This window comes from Dendrobium catenatum, unplaced genomic scaffold (assembly GCF_001605985.2).
Source record: "Dendrobium catenatum unplaced genomic scaffold, ASM160598v2 fragScaff_scaffold_716, whole genome shotgun sequence".
Classification (NCBI taxonomy): Eukaryota; Viridiplantae; Streptophyta; class Magnoliopsida; order Asparagales; family Orchidaceae; genus Dendrobium; species Dendrobium catenatum.
This window is the reverse complement of record NW_021319178.1, coordinates 3,240,234-3,261,895: the sequence shown is the minus strand read 5'-3', so window position 1 is coordinate 3,261,895 and position 21,662 is coordinate 3,240,234. Positions and strand designations below refer to the sequence as shown.

Here is a 21,662-nt window from a genome sequence, read left to right as displayed (position 1 = left end):
CATCAGGAATACCAACATATTTGAACTAGATCCGGCTATTTTTAACAGAACTCATCTTTTAGTTGACGAACAAGAAGCTAGTCTCCGAGCAAGCTAGTCTCCGAGCAAAACAAATCGTTTTCAACAAAAATGAGAGAATGCATGAGAGCTTACCTTCTTCCCCCAAGCTCTGATTTCTCCAGTTCTGCCCTAACCGACTCTCAGATTCACGCCGTCCAACAGTAACGCAGAGAAACGTCGTTCGGAAGGCAGAGAAACGTCGTGAGGAGGCGTTAGATGGAGTGGTAGAAACGTTATAAAGTTGGGATTTGAGTGGTAAATATGTAATATTAATGAATGAGGTGTTAGATATGTAAAATATTAGGTATAAAGTGGTATGTATGTAAATTTCCCTTATATTTATTTATTAGGTAGTGTGAGTGGTGGTTCTTCGGTCGAGTTGGCTTAACCGGGAGGTCCGGGACCTAGAAGAGTGCTCTAGAGCGAGCGGATCAACGCTATCGATCGAACGGAGGCAGGCTAGACGAGGAGAACATAAAATGGCCGGTGGCGACAGCAGCACAGGAAGCGGAGGCGGCTTCAGATCCCGCCTTGAGCACTTCTTGTATAGCGGTGATAAGAAGCACGTGTTCGCAGGCATCGCTATCATATCGGTCGTCTTCGGCGCTCCTTGGTTCTTTATGAATCGAGGTATCCTTTCCATTCCTTCCACGAATTATTTATGGAGGCATCCCTTTACGCTTTTCGTTATTTTTGTTGATTGTAAAATTTGTGAAACGGTGATTGATTTTGGAGATGCAGCCAAGCATCAGAAGCTGTAAATGCAGTTTTGTGAGACCCATAATTGAGATTTTTGGTCTTTGTTTATTTGGAAATTATTTGATTGTTGGTATTAGAGACATTTATGCATTTTTTCTTGACCATGTACTCCGACGAATGTGGTTTATATTTAGAAGTTCTTCTGCGCAGCTCCCCCAATCCTAGATGATATTCAGATGGGGTGCCTCCTTTAATGATGCTATAGGAGGCATTTATGTAAATCATTAGATTTCCCCCTCAAAATTTCGAAGTGCACAGAGATCGAGAATCTGGAATTAATTGAATTTATACACTTAATTTGTAGGCAACTTTTGGTTTAAGTGCTGCCTTGTGATAATGGAATTGAAATTTGAAGATTTCTTCAAATATTTTGATGTTTATCATCATTTTTTACTTCAATTTCCTCATTCCATCAATGAGGTCTGACATCATCGTCAACCATTTAACAACTATTTAAATCTCCAAACATTATGACGTTTTTTGCCATATTTTTAACTTCAAATTCCTAATTCTATCAATCAGGACCGATATCATCATTAAACCTATTTCACCTATTTGTGCCGACTTTAAATGCCCTAATGTTTTATTTTAAATTCTTCATTTTATAAGATTGTAGTGAGACCTGCAATGCTTTATGACACAAATTATTGGCCATTAAAAGAGAAGCATAAAACTAAGTTAAGCATCATAGAGATGAGAATGCTCAGGTAGATGAGTGGCTTTCTTTTTAGAAATAGAATGCAAAATGAGTACATGAAAATGTTGGAATTGTCTTAGATGGTTTGTTTACACAAAATGTCGGCTTTCCGATGACCCAATTAACAGAGATGAGAATTGCCTTAGATGGTTTGTTCACACAAAATGTCGGCCTTTCGATGACCCAGTTAGGAGATCAGATGTTTTAGATTTGACATATGTTAATAAAGATAAAGGCATACCTAAAAAGACTTTGTTAGAAAATATTAGAGAAAACCTTTTTTATTAGATTTAAATAAAAATTTGACTCTTAACAGAACACAAAAAAAAAAAAGAATTCATGTAATCGATAATACATAGTGGGATAAAGGCTTGATGATGTTGTTGTTGTTGTATCAATGAGATTCAATGTCATAAGCAATGTTATCCCAAATATTTAGCATTATGAATACTCATTTTCATTCATTTTTAATATTGCACTAGGTGGTAGCTTTCCCCAAATACTTGGATAAAGTAAATGATATTATACCTTAACACACAACTAGGATTTTGGAGTAAACACATTGATAATTTAAAGAACTGAAATAAGCTGTAAAAGGCCTAATGACTCCAAAATCAGGCATATCATGTAGTGTAATGTGCCAGAGTTTGTTCATCATTGCCATTGATATTCCACTGGAGATTATATTAAACTAAGTATTATGATATTTTCTTTATGTTTATTGTTTTTAAATTTTATTGTTATAAAATTTTTTATTGTTTATCCTTGTCCAAGTTGGTTTTGTTTTTTAATGTATATGCCTCATTATAATTCTGCAAGTCATGTTATGTTTATAAATATTTAACATGCCCACTTTTAGACCTGGCTGATGAATGTAAAACTTGAATTTCATGCATTTGGAGCCCATGACTAGCAATCTTATGTTTCCCTTTGTGTTTTGTGTGACTTATCTCTGAGTAATTTAATAGTTGTGCGACAATCAAAACCTTCTTTAGGTTAATTTCCCTATTTGTCCATCTCTGTGACCTTTGAATATTTTCTTTTTTGTTTACTGCTGTTTAGCTTCCCTACACCCTCAAAAGAAAATAAATTTTGAATTTGAAATTTGTAAAAGAAAAAGAAAACATGAGTATGATTTTTTTTTAAATTCAACTCAAATATAAAATTCATTTTAAATCAAAATCGGAAGTTAGTTGCATCAGTCTTATCAAATTTTTCTCATTTTTAAAATTTTCTTATCATTTACTTCCCTTTAAAGTAACCATTCCATCTTCTCTTCTTTGAGCAATCACCATAATATATCCTCCCCCAATTTAAACTCGAATAAAAATATTTTAAATTGAATTTGAAAGTTTGCAACAACTCACCTATCCTTCTCCCGCCTATTGCCAACTATTGCCGCTCCAGCCAGTCCTTATTCTAGAAGTTGCTGTAAGGGCTACCCCAAGCCCTGTAGTTGCCCATTTGTAGTAGAATTACTTTTTTTGAGGTATATCCCAGGGTTTATTTTTTTTATTTTTTATGATTGAGCATTAAATCTCTCTTGAATTGGATTTTTGTTTTCTTGTTTGGAAAATTTAATTTAGGGCTTAGGACCTAAGAATTCCGCAATTGATAGGAAGAGCCTTTCTTGCAATATGATTGATGAAATCAAGAATTCTGTACTTTTTATTTTGTTAGAACATTAGTATATTGTGTTTTCTATTTTATTTCATCGGTTTGCTAGTTTTATGCACTTTACTTATTTAACCTACAAATTCGATGCATGTGAGGAACCCGCTCTGACGGTTGTCTGAGGATAGCATCTTTTTTAAGTTTCTTTATTTCTTTCTCCTAGCATCTTTTGTTGTGTTTGTCAAGTTTTGGGTCATTTGAGTTTATTTAACAAAGTTTGTTTTAAGTTATACTCATTTTGTCAGTGTTCTTCTTGTGTGTCTTTTGTGTTCAAGAAATATAGGGTCCCCTATATTCCTTGTCTACATCAATGATGGATCGACGACTGAGCCGGTGGGCCCCACTAGGGTGGGCTGTGGACAAGAAGAGAGAGGGGGAATTGTTTAGGAAAGTTTTAATTATAATTGGGAGGTAATTAATTAGGGAAAGAAATCTAATTTGAATTTCAAATATGAGAGGGAATTATTTATGGAAAGCCCGGGGAAGTTAATATTCATTATGTAAGGAGAAACTAAAGGAGAATTGTGTAGTAAAAATTTAATTATAATTGGAAGGGAATTATTTAGGGCAAGATATCTAAATAGAATTCAAAATTTAAAAGGGAATTATTTATGGAAAAAGAGAAATTAAGAAGAGAATTGTTTAGGAAAGTTTTAATTATAATTGGGAGGGAATTAATTAAGAAAAAATTTAATTTGAATTCAAATATAAGAGTGAATTATTTAGGGAAAGTGGGCTGATTTGAGAGGGAATTAGAGAAGCCTATTTAAGGCTAACTATGGGGTGATATAAGATATGCTTGATTTTGCTAGAATTAGTTTTGCTTAGGTTGATTGGGCTCTAGCCGCCGGCTAGAAATTTGGGAGAGCTAGATCTTCTTCTCCAATTGAAGATCCAATTGTATCTTGTCCTTCATTCATAGCTATTTTGAATAAAAAAGTGTTCTTGTGAGTTCTTTCTTTGATTTTCCAATTTCTTGTTTGCTGAAATCAGATTTCAACTATAAATTTTCACAGATTTTGCATCCACTTCCTATCACAATACTTACCTGTATCCTAAGTCTAAGTGTGGGCAAAGAATACCATATTGAGTGTTGTGCAGTTCAGCTTAAATTGCAGGACTGCTATCCACTACAATTAATGCGTAAAAATCCTTACATGCATCACCATTTTATCTACACTGCTTTAGGATTGCTTATTTCTGTACAAACTAAAGCTAGTGCTTTTATCCTAATTTTTTAGAATCTTATTTGATGAAATTAAATCTTCAAATCTGGATTTTTCAGCATAATTACTATCTTAACCTCAACTAATAATTTTCGTAATCTATTAACAAATAATAATCACCTGGTAGTTGCATCATAATTCTGAAAGCTGCTTGCTTTATCATTCAATTATCATGACTTGCATAATTTTATTGTGACTTTGAATGTTTAACCCAAGCTTTATGTTAATCGGAACAAAGTAAGTAGGTTTGAAAGTAAAAAAAGAGAGATAATGAATAAATGGATAATAATTATCACAATGCAATGAATAAAATATGAGTTGTGACTGTAAATGAAAGTTTATTGGCCACGAAGTTTCCAAAATAGAGTTTACAATGAAATCAAGGCTCATCCAACCAAGCCTATGCATGACATTGTCAATATCCGCTATGACCACTGGTCTTTTGTTGTTGTTTGCTATCTGGCATTGATGAAGCCCCACACAACCATACTATTATAATCATCATTAAAGCGAAGACTATATTTTTTTGTTTGAATGTATGTGCTTTCGTTGTCAATGAATATCAGGATACACAAGATTAGATGGATCTTTTACTTTTGATGTAATTGGGAAAGATAGTCAATGCGGCTTTCCATGGATACAACCTTCATATTTTCATTCCTTTTTTGCAATAGTTTGAATCCCAATAACTATGAGTTGAGTTCAATGTAATTAAGTTGGCTTTATCTTAGCTCTTATAGAGGTGTGAAAATGCTTTAGGTGATGAAGGACTTTTTTGGTTTATTAAACTTTTTAATATTATTTTGAAGATTAAAAAATGCCAGATGTGTAGAGAATGAGTGTGTTGATTCCTATTTTTAAGAATAAAGGTGATGCACAAGATTGTGCGAATTATAGAGCAATTAAGTTGATGTGTCATACTCTAAAACTTTGGGAGAGAGTTATGGAGCATAGGTTACGATGTGATACTAATATTTCTCAAAATTAATTTGGATTCATGCCGGGTAGGTCTACTATGGAAGCCATACATTTATTGAGAGGTTTGATGGAGAAGTATAGAGAGAATAAGGAGGATATATATATAATATTTATTGATTTAGAGAAAACATACGATCAAGTTCCAAGAGAAGTGTTATGGAGAGTTCTAAAAAACAAAGGGGTTAATAATGCTTATATTCAAGTTATTAGGGATATGTATGTTCGAACTGTTATTTGTGTTCAAACACAAGGTGGTTTGACCAAGTATTTTTCCAATTTCAGTTGGATTACATCAAGGATCAATCTTAAGCCCATATCTTTTTGCTTTAGTCATGGATGTTTTTACTAGAAATTTGCTAGAGGTTGTTGCCTTGTTTATGCTTTTTTGCTGACGATATTCTTCTTGTTGATAAGACTAAAGAGGGAGTTGAAGGTAAATTTGAATTTTGGAGGTCAACCTTAGAGTCTAAAGGTTTTCGTTTGAGCAGATCTAAAACTGAATACATGGAGTATAATTTTAATAGTAATAGATCTAGTGGGGGGTTTGTAACTTTGAGTGACCAAGTCATTAATAAGAATACATGTTTTAGATATATTGGGTCTATTGTTCATAGTGATGGTGAAATAGATTGATATTATTAGTTGAATTCAAGTTAGATTGTTGAAGTGGAGGAATGCATCGGGCATGTTGTGTGATAGAAAAGTACTACTCAAACTTAAGGGAAAATTCTATAAGATGGTGGTTAGATCTGCAATGCTTTATGGCGCAGAATGTTGGCCATTAAAAGAGAAGCATAATATTAAGTTAAGTGTTGCAGAGATGAGGATGCTCATGTAGATGAGTGGCTTTACTCTTAGAGACAAGATACGAAATAAGCATATACGTGAAAATGTTGGAGTAGCTCCAGTGGCAGATAAGATTAGAGAGAGTCGCCTTAGATGGTTTGGTCAAATAAAGCGGTGGCCTTCTGATGACCCAATTCGGAGAGTAGATGTATAAGATTTGGCCGGCATAAAAATTCTTGGTTAGAAAATATTAGAAATGACAAGGTGCACCCCCCCCCGCCGCGGGCATATTGGAAAATAAGCAGAAAGAGTTTTCATGCGTAACCATTAGTACTAAGTAGCTGCAGGCCCTTCAAGATGAAAGAAAGTTAATTTAACACGATGATAATTAGGGGTGTTGTGAAAATCAAAGTATTCTTGTGCTTAATAGGTCTATGTTTCGACGTTGAATCCATCAAAGCGAGTGTCACGACTTGGCCCGAAAACTCTAATTAACGAGGTGGCAACAAACAGTCGAATGATTAATATATTTCTTTCAAACTCATAGACAATTAACATTTAACATACACATAAAACTGTAGAGCCTCCATCCGAACGTCTGTTATTTCGAGTCTCTAGGCAAGGTCGGGACAAAAGTGGTATTAGAGCCCAAATAGGATATGAATTGTACTGAAAGAGCCATTAGATTTATTATTGAATTAAATAAAATTAATGTGATATAAAAGTATGCAATTTTGCAAGATATTTATTTTATCACATGATTCAAAATGATCCTGAAGAAGATGAGGAAAGGGATGTGCTACATATTGTTATTAATTCTGACGCACTGACCCAAATGATGACAACAATTGCTTAATTAATTCAGGAACTAAGATATCAATCATAAGGAAGTGGTTGCAGCAATAGTATGACCATAAATAGATATTTAAAGCTATTTTAGAATATGAGATCACCATTGTTTAAAGGAGTATATGGACCAATTGAAGTAGAAAATTGGTTATTGAGGATTGAGAAATATTAGAGGGAATTTTTTGCCCATATTAAAGAAAGGTTTCATTTGCGACATTTATACTTGATGGCGAGGCTAAAATATAGTTAAGGGGTCAACACCATAATAAATTTAGAGGAATACCTAGCATCCAAATCAAATGTTATGAGTTTACTCAGGTGTTCAGAGATTGGTTTATGCTTCATTTTGTGAGGAGATAAATGCAGGATAAATTTCTAAGGCTGGTGCAATGAGACATATTTGTTATGCAATATGAAGTAGAATTCACTTCCTCATCTAGATATGTTACTCAATTAGTTCATACTGCAGAAAAAATTATAATTGATTTTTATCTAGGTTAAAAGATGTTATCAGACATCCTCGCATTCTTTTAGGGATTAAAGATTATTCTGTACTGGTGGATAGAGATAGAATGATTGAAATTGATATTCAAAATACCCAAAGAAGGTGTGATTTTCAGAAAAGAAAGAATGTAGATGTTATGTGAGCTTCCCAGGATTCTCAAGCTAGTTCATTTTCACAATTTGGGAAGTCTAATTCGAAGAAGATAAAAGCTAGTAGTTGTGTTAGTTAAATGAGCCTGAATAACTGCAACAAGTGTGGAAAACAACACAAGGGAGAATATACTTTTGGGATAAATATTTGCTTATGGTGTCATTAACCTGGACATATAGTTAAGAACTTCCCTATTATGGGGCAAAGACAATCAGGAGAATCAAGGATGAATGTTGGATCCTCTCTGAGAAAGGTTGGCAGACCAAGGATGATAGAATCAGCTGCTTCCACTTTAGGACCAAGTCAAAGTCGACCAAAAACTCAGCCTAGAGTATATGCATTATCTTAGCAGGATGCTAAGGCTCACCTGAAGTGATTAAAGTATATATTTTCATTTAATTTATGTGGATTTCAATTACTTGCATGATTAATCAAATAATACATAAATAATTAAAGATATATATATATATATATGTGTGTGTGTGTGTGTGTGTGCTATAGTTCTTATAAAAATTTTATAGATATGATAACAATTTAAGATAGACTTGTACAAATTCTCTTTGTTACGGGAGCCTCATATTTCTTCATCACTGAGGAATTTTCTAAATCTTTTGGGTTGAATGTTTATAAAACACCAAGAATTCTAGAAATTTTTATGTCAAATGACTCCAAAATGAATGTTAATAATTTATGTCAAATTGATTTCAAAATAAATAAGCGAAACTTTGAAACAACCCCTAATGTGTTACCATTGCATGAATTTGATATGATCTTGTGAATGGATTGGTTATCAAATCACTTTGTGATCATAGTCTACAAAAAGAAGATTGTTAAATTTAAATTTTCGGGTGAAAAAAATATAAATTTTAAGGAGATGGAAGAATTACTTCAATGATGATCACTTATATGAAAGCTAGTAAATTTCTATTTTAGGGATATCAAGGTTTTCTTTCTCAAGTAAGAGGTACAAATAAAAAAGTTAAAGAGTTGAAAGATATACCTGTAGTGAAAGAATATCAAGAGGTGTTTCTAGATGACTTGTCAGGATTACTATTAGAAAGAGAAATATGATTCACTATCGATATATTATCGGGTTTCAGAATCAGTAGTAAAGCACTTTATAAAATGATAGTTAAGGAATTGCGGGAGCTAAAAAGTCAACTGCAGGAATTGCTATACCAAGTTCATCACCTTGGGGAGCTCCAGTGTTGTTTGTAAAGAAGAAGGATGGGAGTTTCAGAATGTGCATTTATTACAAAGAATTAAATAAGTTTGTAGTTAAAAATAAATACCTATTTCCCATAATTAATGACTTATTTTATCAGCTTAGGGAGCTACAATTTTTTGTAAGATTGATTTGCATTTAGGATATCACCAGTTGCACATTAAGGAAGATTATATTATTATCACCAGTTGCACATTAAATTTTTAGTGGTAAAATTCCTCAGGTGTTCAGAGGCTGATTTGTGCCTCATTATGTGAGGGCATAAATGCAGAATAAATTTCTAAGGCTGGTGCAATGAGACATATTTGTTATGCAATATGAAGTAGAATTCACTTCCTTATCTATATATGTTACTCAATTAGTTCATACTGTAGAAAAAAATATCATTGATTTTTATCTAGGTTAAAAGATGCTATCAGTCATCCTCTTGTTCTTTTAGGGATTAAAGATTATTCTGTATTAGTGGAGAGAGCTAGAAGGATTGAAATTGATATTCAAAATACCCAAAGGAGGTGTGATTTTCAAAAAAGAAAGAATGTAGATGTTATGAGAGCTTCCCAGGATTCTCAAGTTAGTTCATTTTCACAATTTGGGAAGTCTAATTAGAAGAAGATAAAACCTAATAGTTGTGTTAGTCAAATGAGCCTGAATAACTGCAACAAGTGTGGAAAACAACACAACGGAGAATATACTTTTGGGATAAATATTTGCTTATGGTGTCATTAACCTGGATATATAGTTAAGAACTGCCCTACTCTGGGGCAAAGACCATTAGAAGAATTATGGATGAATGTTGGATCCTCTCTGAGAAATGTTGGCAGATCGAGGACTAAGTCAAAGTCGACCAAAAACTCAGCCTAGAGTATATGCATTATCTCAACAGGATGCTAAAGACTCACCTGAAGTGATTATAAGTATGTTTTTCATTTAATTTATGTGAATTTCAATTACTTGCATGATTAATCAAATAATACATAAATAATTAAAAAAAGAATTATATATATATGTGTGTGTGTTATAGTTCATATAAAAATTTTATAGGTATGATAACAATTTAAGATAGACTTGTACAAATTCTCTTTGATACGGGAGCCTTATATTTCTTCATCATCGAGGAATTTTCTAAATCTTTTGGGTTGAATGTTTATAAAACACCAAGAATTTTAGAAATTTTGATGCCAAATGAGTCCAAACTGAATGCTAATAATTTATGTCAAATTGATTTCAAAATAAATGAGAGAAAATTTGAAGCAACCCCTAATGTGTTACCATTGCATGAATTTGATATGATCTTGGGAATGGATTGGTTCTCAAATCACTTTGTGATCATAAACTACAAAAAGAAGATTGTTAAATTTAAATTTTCGGGTGAAAAAAATTATAAATTTTATGGAGATGGAAGAATTACTTCAATGATGATCACTTATATGAAAGTTGGTAAATTTCTATTTTAGGGATATCAAGGTTTTCTTTCTCGAGTAAGAGGTACAAATAAAAAAGTTAAAGAGTTGAAAGATATACCTGTAGTGAAAGAATATCAAGAGGTGTTTCTAGATGACTTGTCAGGATTACCATCGGAAAGAGAAATATGATTCACTATCGGTCTATTATTGGGTTTCAGAATTAGTAGTAAAAGCACTTTATAAAATGATAGTTAAGGAATTGCAGGAGCTAAAAAGTAAACTGCAGGAATTGCTAGACCAAGTTCATTACCTTGGGGAGCTCCAGTGTTGTTTGTAATGAAGAAGGATGGGAGTTTCAGAATGTGCATTTATTACAATGAATTAAATAAGCTTATAGCTAAAAATAAATACCCATTGCCTAGAATTAATGACTTATTTGATCAGCTTAAGGAGCTACAGTTTTCTGTAAGATTGATTTGCGTTTAGGATATCACCACTTGCACATGAAGGAAAAGTATATTATTAAAACTATATTCAGAACAAGATATGACCATTATGAATTTATAGTGGTGCCATTTAAAGTGACAGATGCTCCAACAATATTTATGAATCTATTGAACTGAATTTTAAAACATTTTTTTGGACATATTTGTGATCGTATTTATATATGATATTTTGATTTATTCAAGATATCAAGAAAATCATTCAAATTGTTTGCATGCAGTATTGCAAACATTTAAGGAGAATAAACTATAGGCTAAATTCTCAAACTGTGACTTCTAGTTAAAAAGTGTAAATTTTCTTCGTTATGTGATTAGTGGTGAAGGTATTTCTGTGAAACAAAATAAAATTAAAGCTATTGCAAAATGGCCAGGGCCGTCTACAATTTCAAAATTAATGAGTGTTCAGGGTCTTGTTGGTTATTAAAGGAAGTTTGTGGAAGGATTTTCTCAGATTGCAATGTCGTTATCAAGATTAACGCAAAAGATAATAAAATTGGAATGGGACAATCAATGTGAAGGAGCTTTTTAGATTTTAAAGAATTGCTTAATGACTGTTCCAATTTTAACAATTCTAACAGGTGCAAAGGGATTCCAAATTTTATGTGATGTTTTCTTGAGGGGATTAGGTTGTGTATTGATGCAACATGATAAAGTAGTGACATATGTTTCAAGACAGTTAAAAAGCGGGAAATAAATTATCCCACCCATGATTTGGAATTAGTAGCTATGATTTTTGCAGTTAAAATTTGGAGGCATTATTTATATGAAGTTAGGTGTGAAGTTTTTATAGATAATAAAAGCCTTAAATACATATTTAATCTGAAAGAGCTCAATCTAAGACAGACGATGGTTGGAGCTCATTAAAGATCATAACTTGGATATGCAATATCTTCTTAGAAAGACAAATATAGTTGCAGATGCATTAAGCAAAAAGAATTTTTGATTTACAAATTAGTTAATTATGCAATAGAAGCAATAATTATAGATATGAAAATACTGAAAATTTAGTGGTAAAATATGAAGGATACAAGATTTATATTATTAAATCGGTTGGTGATTCAATTCACATTGAATGATAGAATATGTAATTCTTTATTTCAAGACATTAATTTCCAAGAAATCATAAAGATATTTCAGGTAGGACAGTTGAAAATTATAGATATTTTATTGATTGGGAATCTTTTCTTATTTAATACTCTGCACCCGGGTGCTGATGCAGTGGCCCTTGCACACTTCTCATTGTATTTAGGCCATACAACATACGCTTCCAGGAAACGCCTTGACATTAACATTATGTATTAAAGGATTCATGTCATAATTATTCGACAAGTTTTATTCTGGCTGTCGACTACCTAATACAACTCTCCATTTTTTTCATCTAGGACTTGGGACTTGGCAATAGTAGTGTTTTGTAGAACTTGGAATATGCTTTAAATCCTAACTAAGACTCAATGCCTACTCGGGTTGTTAGCCTAGTCACAATGCCTACTCACATAATTAGTGATCCACTCCCTCCAGTGGTTTTGCTTTTGACGCTTCATTTTTGGGTGATCCAGACTCTTTTTCTATTACTTCCGATATTAGCATCTCTAATACACAGGATATTTGGACAAGAACTTTCAAATCCTATATGCTGGAGTCGAGGAAATAACAGGAAAGTATTTCACCACTCTCCAAAACATATCGGTTTCAAATTATATGGTTCTAACATTGACCCCTGCAGATTTTTCTCTTGGGTTGGCTTGTCGATCCATTTTATTTTTAGTTATTTTCATCTAGTTATATTTTGCTTTAAAAATATCGTGCTTTGGCTTGAAGTGCTTCCACTATAAAGGTACATATTATTGTTATTGCGTCCTCTCAGCTGATCATTTCATTCGTCATGGATCTTAGCTACATTTAGGGCTACTTTGTGTCAACATGATTGTCCAAAAATGATATAAATGGCCCTACTACTTAAAAAGAAAGGAAAAGTAATAAATAGAGAAGTAAAAGTTACTAATACCCAGTCTAACATGTTGTTGAGTAGGATACTGCTAACGATGGTAAATGACTTCATGACCTCTAGCAACTCTTTCGGTGTGAAAACTATCCTCTGGAGGGACTATAACTCTTGTTATTGGTTAGTGGTAAAAAGGAGTTAGCAATGCAGGCAAGCTCTTCATAGTTCATCCATGCGTCGTTTGATGGTGGCATTCTCGCCAAAAAAAAAAAAAGGATTGAATGAACGGCAAATTATCTAATTGTTATCTGATTTGTTAGAATCTGGTCGAATTCGTGATGGCTGAGCTCTGTGAATGCTCGAAGTTTCGATTAGGCAAAATATTTCCTCATTAAAAATAGGATCAATACGCTTGTTAGATCTGTAAGAGCTTTGTAAGGTCTAGAGGCTTGGGCGTGTTGTTTTTTGTAGGTATTCTGCAGGAAGAATTCAGGGCGAATATGAACTAAAATATAGCTACCTTATTTTAAATTTACCTACCATCATTTGGAGGCTTTTATGATTAATGAGACAATTCAACTGTTCCTCTTAGGTCTCCTCTCCCTCCATGGTGGTTTCCATCAGAGTCCTGTATGGGGTACCCATACCCACATCCACCCAAACCCAATGGGTATGGGTGGGTATGAGAACACCCATGGCCTCATGGGTGGATATGGGTGGGTATTCAGCATCGAGGGATAAATAGATTTACGTTGTTAATTACTCTATGTCGTATATTAGTGCAATCCTTACTACGTAATACTCAGCACTGAATCTTACTATGACCACAATGAATTTTGATATGGGGCTCAAAAGTTTGCATTCAAAGAAAAGGGCAACAAGCCTCAAGTCCATCAGTCCATGACGGACTGCATTCAAAAAGCAAGGGAAGTGGGTGGGTATGGGTTGGTACAACGTCTGTAAAGTCGCCATGGGTGGGTGTGGTTGGACAAAGCCCACCCATGCATAGAGTTGGTACCCAATGGGTACCCATCTAGGACCCCGTGCAGGACTTTGATTTCCATCCCCCTTGCTGTTGATGCCAATATCCTATATTGTCGATATTGCTGCTTATCTGATTATTTTCTTTGTTAAATTTCTGTAGGTTCAAAGCATCAATCTCACCAAGATTACATGGAAAAAGCTGATAAAGCACGGAGCCAAAGGCTTTCTTCTGGTCAACCGTCTGTAAAACAAGCCAACTGATCTTAGACAAGCAAGCTTTAGTGACTGGCTGCTAAGTTCAGTTTCCTGCTCAAACCAGACTCTTGTGTTGATATTTTTTGGATTTTCCTATTCACAGGGGACTATACTCTCCTTCTGCTTTAGTTTTATTTAAATTCAGTGCCCAGTTCATGTGATAAATAAGCTAAGCAATGCCAATCTATTTGAAATCTTGAACGCAGAAATGTAGTTGTTAAGATGTAGAGAAACGTTTATTCAATTGAGGTTCTTTGAAGTTGGGGTATATTCTTGTCCAACAACAACAACAATATCAACTATATGAGGTCAACAACTAGAGTCCTTTTTCTTCATTATATCTTGTTGAAATTTAAATTCTTATTTAATTCTAATAAAAAATATTTTTAATATTTTCTAATCAAATCTTTAAGTTTATCTATTCATTTTTTGACATAGGTCAAATCTAATTTATCTACTCTCATATCCGGATCATCGAAAGGCCGATGTTTTATATGGCTAAATCATCTAAGGTGGCTCTTTCTAATCTTATTTATCATTGGAGCTACTTCAACCTTTTCCTGTATATACTCGTTTCACATTTTGTTTGCAAGAGTAAAGCCACTCATTCACCTAAACATCCTCATCTATGCAACACTACACTTAATTTTATTCATATCTTTTAATAGCCAATATTTTGCGCTATAAAGCATTATAAGTCTCACCATCATCTTATAGATTTTTTGAGAGTTACTTTTTTATCACAAAACATATCTTATGCATTTTTCTATTCCAACCATCCAACTTGAATTCTACTAATAATGAAAATGAAATGAAATTCAAATAATTTGGGAGTTGATTATTAATCAGTAACCATTGATTTGAGTTTTTTTAATGCAAATAGCTTACTTAATGATGTGATAGATACATTTTTCACTTTGCTTCTGTTGTCCCTTTTTACCATAATATGTTGGCTGTTAAAATATTTTAAAGTTATTTTGAGCATTTCTATGAATAAAAAAAAATTATTTTTTAAATAAATATATTAAAAAAAATAATATCAAAATAGACCCTAAACAAATGAATAAGAAGTAAAAAAAATAGTAGCCAGTAGCTTAAGGATTGCACTCAACAGGGCAGGAGCAGCCGAAGTCATTGTTTTTACCAAGGGAATTAATCTTTGCTGACATGCAATGGCAGTAGTTTTTTTTTTTTTTTTAATTTCTATTTTGTGGGAAACTATGACTTAGACTCCATTTGGGGAGTTTTTCTTTCTGCTTTTTAAAGCCACTTTTTAGTATAAAAAATAAAATTTTTGTACAAGAAAGCTGCTTTAAGAAGCAGAAAGAAAGCCGTCCCAAACAAAGTCTTAGACTTTCAGCAACAAAAGCGGTAAGTAAAGAGTTATGAGGAAAATATTAGTTAGTTGTTGAATTCAATTTTATCTATGAGGTAGCTACGAGTTATCCTTACAAGCTTGTATGAGTATAGAGTAGTAATTCGGATGTTGGGGGTTCTCGTCAAGTAAAATGTCTTAGAATAAGTCATTAACTTCCTTATTGTACTGTTCATATATAGGAACGCCTTGAAACTAATGTCGGGTGGCAATGGACGGCAGTGATGATGCTTGATGGCGGGTGGCAACGACGGTGATGGCCAATAGATGGTGATTGGTAGCAGTGTCAGCCACAGCGGGTGGTGGTGGTAAGAGTGGTGTGATGATTGCGACAGGCGGTGATGGCGAAGGCTGCAGGTGATGACAATGACAATAAATTTGTGTATTTAGAAATCACTCAAATCAGATAAATTCTAAATGCACCAACTTTATATTAGATGGTGCATGTGAAATATATCAAAATTTTGCACTCATTTGTTTTACTTTAAATAATACAACTATTTTCAAAACCTTGTATTTGTAATACTTATAAATATTTTACTTTAAACCAAATGACCGCTAAAGCTTACATAGCACTCATTGGCATGAGGAGATAGTGGCATTAATATCATTAAGCTACAACTAGTATGATTGATTCAAAACTTGCTTTAGGACATCAAAACATCACTAGCTTTAGGATGTTTTGATGATGTTTTGATGAGGACAGTTGACCTTGGTGCTACAATAAGATTTAATAGATTTCATTTGAGATAATTTTTTGTTATTATTTTTTTACTAATAAGATAATTTTGTATTAAAAAAATATTATAAAAATCAGTAAGAAAATTATCACAATTTTTTTTAATTATTTAAATATTTGGAATAATTGATGGAAGATTAAGTTTTGATGATTTCTTTTTAATCAGTTTTAAGATATATTAAAATAATTGATGTATGGAATTATTGTGCCTGAAAAGCTATATCTATATACTATTATTATAAAAATTGCTTGAATTTCTTCCCAAATTAAATCTGAACCTTTCATTTTTTTTTTTTACCAAATGTAAATATAGACCACTCATTTCATTATTATCTTCAAAATAATTCTTTGAATACCTTGCCGCCTCCTCATAGCTCCGCTTAATCACACTTTCTTTAGGCTCCGTATGGGCAAATTATTGCATCCGGTCACCGGACGCGGAAAATAGGTTCTGACATCCAATAAAAATTTGCCACGTCACCTGCGCTTTTGACTTGCGCTTTAGTTGCGCTTTGACTGCACTTTGACCTGCGCTTTACCTACACTTTACCTGCACTTTACTTGCGCTTTACCTGCACTTTTGATGCGCTTAATTTAAAATAATATTTTATTAATATCCGGACCTATCTCCGCGTCCGGTGACCGGATGCAATAATTTGCCCTCCGTATGAGGCTAATTATATAGAAGGTTGTGTGCTCAAAGCAAGCATGCGTATTAATATTATAAAAGTGGCTTTTGATTTTACTCATTAAAAATTTTTATATTTAATTTGATTATTTTAGTCTTAACATTTTATTTCCAATGACTGTAAAAATAGAACTTCCACTTGGACCCAACAACAAGAATTAAAATTTGAAAGATTTACTATCTTTTATTGATACTATTAATGTGTCATTATTCAAAATTTTAAATTTTGATTTATTCCTCATTTAACTCTCCAAATTCTTATTTGATATCTAAAATATTCCCCCTTCAATTTGCTTCTAATTAATTTCTTCTCATTAGATTTTCATTTCTCCTTGCTTCACATTTTCAACTTACTCGTCTTTAAGTCCGACCGACCCTCATTTGACTCTACAATTCTATTACATCCACCATTTTTAACACTGGAAGAGTAGACAAATTTACAGGATTTAAGATCTATTGCTCATGTGACTTTTTCAAGCTTTAGCTATTTCTTCACCATGAACTATCCTTCTCCTTAACACGGTGGTGTATTTTTTCTCATTTGTTTTTCGAGGATTAGATGGGGGCATTTAAAGAATATTAACCAAAATATTTTTGTGAGTAAGATTTTAGATCTTAAGATTTTGTCTGTGCATGAGGATGCTAATCTTTTGCTTTGATAAAAAACAAGACGTAAATTTATTTGTTGGTGCTTTACATTGGAAGTAAAACTATAATATAAAGTTTAATTCTATAATTTTTATTGTTTGCTTAATATTTCTTTTGAGGTAAGCTAATGAGAATATTTTGATGCAACTAACATGATAATAATAAAAAAATGCCTTTCAAATAAACCTCAAATTTTACTTTTACATTCCCTTTTACATATCTTATAAAAAAAATGGTACATGGTTGGTGGTTAGAGAAGATGGTCACTAGTAATGGTCAACAATAGTCAAAGGTGATCATGTCATGTGTATTGATTTGTTTAAGGTTTAGATGATTGAACAAACTTCATTTTATAAAGTGCATGTTAATCGAGTTTATATGTCAAGGAAAAGATCACCTTGTTTAGAACTCAGTCTTTTCTCATTTTGAAGTTCATACAAAAGGGGGATTCATTGCAAACTTTTTTCAAAAAGAGAGATCTTTTGTTGAGTACCATATGAGTAGAACTTTTTCATTTTATAATTCATTATGTTTGCTATATATTTATGTGATATTATTAATTTGATGAACAAATTTTAATATATAATCAAGTAGCCTATATCCTCCTTTTTGGTTCTATTGTATGTATGTATCCAATTTACACTATAATCTCTTATCATGATCAATTAATAATGTCCTATTTATCAACATATTTCTTCTCTTTAACTTGTTTTTAGTAAATGTGATGTTTTAGAAACTTTTGGTATATTTATTATAGTATAATTCAAATGGTTGAATGTATGATCAATGAATAGCATGAATTTTAAATTTGTATTTTATAGCTCATGAATAAATATTCTATTGTTTACAATTTTAAATAAGAGGAATTAAACTTTATATAGTTTGGTTTCATTAAAGTTTGCAACTATGAACATCTAGTGAAATAAGACTTGAAATAAAATAGTTAGTTGCAATTGCTTGTTAAAGGTTGAATATTTATCTCACTTATTTAAATATTACTTGCTCATCTTATGATGGTTTGTAGATTTCAAGTCCCGCATATTTTGAAAAAAATACTTAATTTTATAAAAATTTTGTTGACCAAAATTTTGAAAAAATTTAGACAAAATTGAAGGTGAAAACTTTTATGCATGATCTTCACTCTACTTTTGATATTATTCTCTACTTATCTGTTTCATCTCAATATTGGCCAAGTTTTGGGTTTCATTGCTAGGAGGGATGATTTATCCACTAGGGCAAATCATGACTTTTAATTATTGGTTTGTGATTTGATTTACTATCTATCGAGGGAATGCAATTGAAGAAAATTTAGAATTCAGATCAAATGTTACTCTTATGTTATATGGGAAATCAAATAAAACTAAAATCATATTTTCCTTATATTCTACCACTCCATTGAAGCCATGAGATACTTGTATTCATTGTGAAAGGATGCCATTGACGGGGAAGACAGTCGTTGATAGTAATTTTTTATGGAAGGTTTAAATGGAATGTTAGAATTGATTAAAAGAGGGGTTTTAGGCGGTATATTAGTAAATATAGAAGTTTAGATGTTAAATATATATTTTCAATAGGTTTAGGTATTATGTATGTAAGAATCCCTAAATATAATTGCATATATGATAAGAGGGATAATTTTTCCGATTACTTGCATTAAATTCCTGAATAAATATGTGCTCGGTTCTTGTTTCATGGTGATATCGATGATATGGAATTGCAACTTGTATCATAGAAGAGTACATGCAAACCTCTTCTTTATGATGGTATTTTCATTCCTCACATTCCCCATCTCATTTTTGCTCATAATTGTGCTTTTATTTGATGTGGATTAACTAAAAAGTACTCCTTAGTTCAACTATTTCAAGCATAAATAGTTATCTTTATGGAAATAGGGCAACTCTAATGCTTCTAAATGGTGGAAAAGCTTAAAAAAGGCTACAAATTTCATGTTTGCTCTTATGAAGTTTAATGTTATGGAAGGTTGTAACTTTTCTTTCTTTTGGGACCCTTAGATTAATGGTAATGGTAATTCTAAAACTTGGATGGAGATTACCTTATTTGCTCTATGATTAGACTAGATTCTCTTATATCTTATTTCATCCACAATGCCACAATGGGCCTTGACAATTATCACTAACATTTCCTTAATGAATAAGACACATTATCTCCTTTGTTCCCGTTCTTAGAGAAGGTGATTATTATATCAATTGGGATGGAAAGACAAAATTGAAGGTGAAAACTTATATGCATTCTCTTCACTATACTTTTGATATTATTCTCTACTAATATGTTTCATCCCAATATTGGCCAAGTTTTGGGTTTCATTGCTGGGAGGGATGATTTATCCACTAGGGTAAACGATGGCTTTTATTTATTGGCTTGTGATTTGATTTACTATCTATCAAGGGAACCCAATGGAAGAAAATTTGGATTTCAGATCAAAAGTTACTCTTATTTTATATGAGAAATCAAAAGAGGAACTATTTCAAACTTTCTAGATGGAAAGACTAACATGAAATCAGAGCATATCTATAATAATTTTGTGCCCATACAACACAAGGGCGTCTCGCTTTGCAAGTTTCAACTTCTCTTGGACGATGATTATTAGGCACTTTCCCTAGCCTTTTTGGCTTATTTGCCCCGGTGCCTCTAATCGTGCTACTAATCTTGTATCCTATGTATGAAACTTTATTTTATTGTGTGCTAAATGAGCCCATAGCTCTCATCTTTTTCTATGTTTGTCAATCTGGTTTTTTTCTACATTGCATTTTATTGAAGTGTTGAGATTTTTCAACTTCGCACTTGGAGTTTTCATTTTTTTGTGGGTGCAACTCAGTTATAATTTACAGATTTTTATTAGTTGTATAAATATTTAGATCTTTTATAATTTTATCATAATAATAAAATTTTGATGATTCCTCGATAAAACAAAAAAGGAAAAAATTTCCTCACTAGTAGGTTCACATCGCAGAAAAATGCATCTTTTTTAGGGGTTGTTTAGCAACAAATGAGATTTAATTTTATTGGGATTTAGTAAATCTTGTAAATCCGAATTTAGTAAATACTAAAGGTGTTAAATCTTGAAAATTATTTGATATGACAAATATTAAATCCTGTTAAATCTTAAAAAATTATTTAGTAACATATTTCAAAATTTATGACAGTTAAGAATTTAAATGTGAAGAAGATAATTATAAATAAAAAAAAATAATGTGTTATAAATTTAATGATATGTTAAGTACAAGTTACTCATTAATTATTATTTACATTATTAATTATACATATTTAAGTTATATTAATTAAGTTAATTATTAATTATATTACTAATTATTAAATTAAGTAAAATTATATAATTAATTTATTCACTAATTATACCATTAATTATTTAATTATTAATATTTAAATTATTTTAATTAATTTAATCAATAATAACTTAGAGGCGTCTAGGGTTTGTCTTTCATCTTCTCTTTTCGTCGTTGCTGTTCGGCTTCGTTGCTTCGCAGAGGTGTAGAGAGTGCACGCATCGCTTCTTCGGCTCCTTCGTGGTCGTTCGACTTCGCTCCTTCGACGACTTTACCTTCCTGTCGGATCGGAAGTTACGACATTTTGATCGGAAGCAACAACGGGAGCTCGCTGGTTGTGAAGGTAACTTTCTACCTTTCGCGCGCTTCGTTGGCCAAATCCATAAATCCGCCGAACCGGGGGATTTAGTAAATCCGGGATTTAAGCCGTAAATCCTTAAATCCGGGATTTACCCATCGCCGGGATTTAACGCGCGCACAAAAACCATTTGGTTAGATTTAGCGTAAATCCGACTTAAATCCCGCTGTAAATCCGATACCTAACAGCACCTTAGCAGCCTCGTGAAACCTGTGTCTGTCTAGGGTTTGCTTCGGCTTGGCGTGCATCGCAGGAAGCAGAGTTTTGAAAGAGTCGCTAAAGAGCTTCTTGGCCTCTTTGACGACGTTGTTCTTGTAGTATTGGACTGATCGGAAGTCAGGACGGCAGCCTGCGGCGAAGTTAACTATCTTTCTTCCCCTTTCGTGCGCTTCTTCGGCCAAATCCGGTATATCGGGTGAACAATAGGATTTACTAAATCTAGGATTTCGGCGATTTACCTTGCCGTGAGATTTAAGCAGCCATTTTCTTGCGTTTGTCAATATTTAACTAAAATCCTTCTTAAACCATGCTAAAAACCTGCTACAAAACAACCCTC

General features: G+C 32.6%; 2 protein-coding genes across 2 annotated transcripts in view; both read left to right on the top strand.

The window, feature by feature from the left end:
* The first annotated feature begins 420 nt into the window (after positions 1-420).
* Positions 421-14,289, top strand: LOC110096866. Its single transcript, XM_020822997.2, has 2 exons — positions 421-690; positions 13,902-14,289. The coding sequence occupies exons 1-2, from the start codon at positions 540-542 to the stop codon at positions 14,000-14,002; spliced, it is 252 nt and encodes an 83-aa protein (XP_020678656.1). The 5' UTR covers positions 421-539; the 3' UTR covers positions 14,003-14,289.
* Positions 14,290-20,895: 6,606 nt separating this feature from the next.
* The window catches only part of LOC110096707 (rRNA biogenesis protein rrp36), a 32,029-nt gene continuing 31,262 nt past the window's right edge, over positions 20,896-21,662 (top strand). Inside the window, exon 1 of the mRNA XM_028696029.1 lies at positions 20,896-21,091. The gene's annotated coding sequence lies outside the window, so the exon portion shown is untranslated. The remainder of the gene's footprint in view (positions 21,092-21,662) is intronic.